A 4,417-nucleotide genomic window follows, 5' to 3' on the forward strand; every position below is an offset into this window, starting at 1 on the left:
AAATCAAAATGGGAACAAAATACTTTAATCAGCATGGTTTTATTCTGCAAAAACATTTAGTCCAATGGTCAAGCTTACAAGCGATTAATTCAAATTTTACTTAAAAGAAGTCAGTATGTTCATATGTACTGTTAATGTTCTGTGTTTCTCATTTACACTAAGAGAAAAAAGTTGTAAATCTACAGTATCAATATAAACCACAAAATGACTTAACTGGATGAATATACAGTAGCCTAGTTTGAAATGGAAAGATTGATATCATGTCATGATATTTTTTTGTAATGGCACCCTTAAGCATACAAAGCAGGATTCTATTTTGTGAATGCACGGCAACCATAACAAGAAAGACCAACTTGTAAAGAAGAGGAAAATAGCAAAATTAAGAGCGCAACACGCACATCACCATATCAAGCAAAAGGCAAAACTTGGCGCCTAATCTCAAATTTTAACAAAAGGTTATGCAAATGAACAAGCTAAAATTTCAATAAACTAATAATCACCAAACACTGGCCAAAAAACAACTTAGAATACAGTTGGTTTTTCCATGTTAAGACAAATACCACGGAGAAAAGAAAGAAGCATGCTGTCGAAGTTCCAATGGCAGTCTGTCTACACGGATCAACAGTAACGGGTATGTCTCTCCTTCACTTCACAAAAGCACAATGAGGAGTAAGCCAGCCAGCTATGAATCATAACAATTCCTGTGACTTCCTCACACAGCGGCCAACCTTCTTCTTGAACTCATCTCTCGTATCTCTCCACTCTTTCTGCAACATAACATCACATGAGTCTCAGAAAAACTTAAAAGCAATTTTCAAAAAGTCAAGATTGAAGCACTTCAATCAGTCAAGAATAGCTATTTGTATTTCCAAAATGAGGGTTTCCCCAGAGTTAAATCCTGTAGTTCTGACAGTACTCAAACACACACATGCATCATATCCAAGCTGGTGCTGCTTTTTTTTAATGGTAGACGACACACTAGCTTCTATTTCGGGTCAAGGATATCAAGAATCATCTAGATAGGTCGAAAACAATGCCCAATATTTATCATCCAGGAACTAATTTTATCATGTTTGACATGATGCTAAAATTTAGGCTTGGCAATCTCACCATGACGCCTGGTTTTCAACCTTGCCCTCAGTGAGACAGTAGGTGCACAGGGTGAGATTGTGCCACAGGTTAAAGTGAGTGCAGCTCAGTGGGTTAATCAATCTACCCTAACCTGAACCCCTTATATATAAATATCATGCCAAGTACCTTACTACTAAAGTCGTTGTTTCTTCATATTAAGTACGATGTTCCAGCAACATACTCATACTATGCCCAGCATTTTTTTTGCAAAATATTGGTTTCCTGAAATTTCTCACTCTAGACACAGTAACTATCTACTCATGTTCATCAGAACTTAACAAGTATTAAGTACCTAATCATAAGGAAATGCCAACTGAAATCATTGGAGATTATAAAGCAGCAAATCAATCCAAGGTCACAAGTTTATTTTAATGCTAGATGGAAGTCTTCTAAGTGAATAAGATAGCAAAATTGACAGAACTATCTGTTTGTCTTATCTTGTCTCGGAATAAGGAACATAAGACAAGTAAACAAATCATGTAAATGAGAATAGTGATCAAACTTACCGCAGCTTCAACATTTGCAGGAGATTCATCATTAGGACTAGAAAGCATTGATATGATACTCAATACTATACTTTCTACCTGCAAGATAGCATATATTTTATCATTCATAAGTAGGTATTAAACAGATTTACAAGTAGGGAGCATGTCAAATCACTACTAGTGGACAAGAAGTGGCATATCATTTCCCCAGGAAATCCAGCAAAGATATTAACGGAAAACTATAGCCTTGAAATTTTTAACAATCCAAATTAGTTTTGAGGCATTAAATGTGTTTACAAGCACTTAAGCTAATTTCTATTTATTTGATAAATAATGTTGGGAAGCTCCTCCTTCAACCTACTGTTTACTTTCGGGCTTCCATAAGCTCTTACAAACTCCAAAGTCAAAAGAACTGAAACCATCAACACCACTCATGAACTATATTCAGAGACTAATACAGTCAACATTGCATAAATGGTACTTCATGTAGTCATGGACTCATGGTAGGATGGAACTCTACATACCACATACTTCCAATGAAAAGGAAAATATTAGTCAACTAGGTCTTTAAATTTAATTTTCTAAATGCTAACTCTCATCCTAGATTTATCTTTCATATTTATTATAGCGTTACAAGCGGGATCTCCTCCACATTGTTCTGAAACAAAGGAACCACCAGAACCACAAGACGAAGCCTAGCATACAATATCATTATGTGATTAGCTTCTGCCACATATATGAACACTAAATCTCACCATAAACACACACGCAGAGTTCAGTAAATTGCACAAAGTAATATGTAGACTATACATTTAGGGAATAAAAGAATAGATGAAAAAAATCAGTATTTCTTTAAGTATCTTTCACTGCAGGAGAGCATTGAAGTAAGAAACCCTTCAGATTATGCATATCATGCACATACCAAAACAACAGGAGGAAAATTAGTAAACAATTATATCATATGGGTTGGGTGTACATTTACAAGTTTTAACTTGATTACTAGACAAAGCACTCTGAAGGGACACTCAACAATTTCTACAACTGAGTTAATTTAGTCAGCAATACCAAAGCCAAGACACCAAATGAATAATCAATGGAGGAATTCTCATTTTTGAATCCAATAAATTGATTGATGGTTTTATGTTTTCACTTACTGTATGAACAGGTGTCCATCGCTCACTTGCAAGCTCATAACCATTTGGGTCATCACCAGGAGGGTGAAGAATAGATATGCAAACCCGTCCATCAGGATATACTGTGAATAGAATAGAATCATTTAGCTGAGGTGAATTAGAAAGATAAAAAAATGAGAACAAGAAGAAAGCAGATATAAAATGAAAAAGACCAACCATTGGGATGCCACATCTCTGAGGTGAATTTCACTGTTGGTGGGCTATTTGGGTAGTTAGATGGAAAGCTCATGATGGCATTGAAAAACCCCCCCTCACTACAAGAAGTTTAAATTGAAGAACAAAACAGCTGAGTGGTCAGTAAAAAATAGCAACTTCAGAGCATTTTCCAAAACAAGAACAAGAAGAAAACCTACATCTTGGGCAAAGCCTAGTTAAAACTAACTGAAACCAACTAAGAACAACACCCAGAATTAACAGCACAACCATATATAATAATATAAAAGAGAAAAATATCATCTTTTACAACTAAGAAGCCACAACATATTTTCCCCCATCATAATCAATTCTACTATAATGAAAAGCTCAATATTCAATCTCCCTTTTTTCCATAGGAATCAAGAATCAAATAAACCAGAAGAAAGGCTCACTCACACAAGAACTACCTTACTGAATTCATCATCATGATATTAGGGCAGCAGACAGTAAACAATCACGCCAATTCAAAAAGAAAGAAAAACAAACACAAAACCCAAGCAATCCAACCAATAAAAATTGCAGTTAAAAACGCGATCTTTAGGGCAAAACCCAAAACCCCAATTGACAGAATCAAAGAAATCATCATCAATCACTGTAAAAACACAGCCCCAGGCAACAAAATTGTGAAATTATACGAAGAAGGGTATTGAATTTCAAAACAAAGAGCTTACTATAGAGTATCAGGAGGGCCAATTATGGTAACGCTCCATTCAAAAACGTTGCTATCGTCGACCAAACCGGCGGAAAAGCCATCGACAGGGTTCTTGGAAAGATCTGCAACGAAAAGGGAGGAAGAGGGTGAATCAATCAAAATCGATGAAATCAATCAAAGAAGCAATCTTAGAGAGAAAGAGGGTTTGATTTTGATACCTCTGAGCTGTTTTTGAAGGAGGAGGCTTGCTTGGGATGAAGCCATCAAGAGAGAGAGAGAGAGTTGAGGGCTTTGTGAGATTGTGAATGTGTAGAGAGCAAACAAGAGAGAACACCAAAAAGCCCACACTTTGGTTATTTATACTGTGAATGTGATGGTATTTATATTATGTATGTAACCAAGTATATATGTAACGTAAATATAGATATAGATACACCAAAGACAAAGAGAAAGAGTGTAAGTAAATCCTAACCTATGGCTATGAGCAATGCTGTTGAATTTGTAGTGTTTAATGTTGAAATGGGTATGTAATGGTGTTTAATGGAAGTGTTGAAAGTTGAAAGGGGGAAAGAGGAGTTAAAAAAATTCAACACTTGTGAAACCTGCGCTCGGTGACACGTGGCACGGCCTGGTTGGTGACCGCCAGGCGCGTGCCACACACGCGCCGACAAGGCGCGTAACGCTGTAGGCTTGGCAGCGTGTGGGTCCCAGGGCATCCGGTAGTGGGACGCGTGGCACGCGTCTGTTGGGCACCGACAGGC

General features: G+C 36.9%; 1 protein-coding gene across 1 annotated transcript; it reads right to left on the minus strand.

The window, feature by feature from the left end:
* Window positions 1-371: 371 nt before the first annotated feature.
* LOC130743380 (ubiquitin-conjugating enzyme E2 7-like) lies at window positions 372-4,034 on the minus strand. Its single transcript, XM_057595603.1, has 6 exons — window positions 3,875-4,034; window positions 3,676-3,778; window positions 2,966-3,063; window positions 2,771-2,871; window positions 1,638-1,715; window positions 372-767 (listed from the first exon to the last, which is right to left on the minus strand). The coding sequence occupies exons 1-6, from the start codon at window positions 3,918-3,920 to the stop codon at window positions 690-692; spliced, it is 504 nt and encodes a 167-aa protein (XP_057451586.1). The 5' UTR covers window positions 3,921-4,034; the 3' UTR covers window positions 372-689.
* Between the last annotated feature and the right edge of the window lie 383 nt (window positions 4,035-4,417).

This window comes from Lotus japonicus, chromosome 3 (genome assembly GCF_012489685.1).
Source record: "Lotus japonicus ecotype B-129 chromosome 3, LjGifu_v1.2".
Taxonomy (NCBI): Eukaryota; Viridiplantae; Streptophyta; class Magnoliopsida; order Fabales; family Fabaceae; genus Lotus; species Lotus japonicus.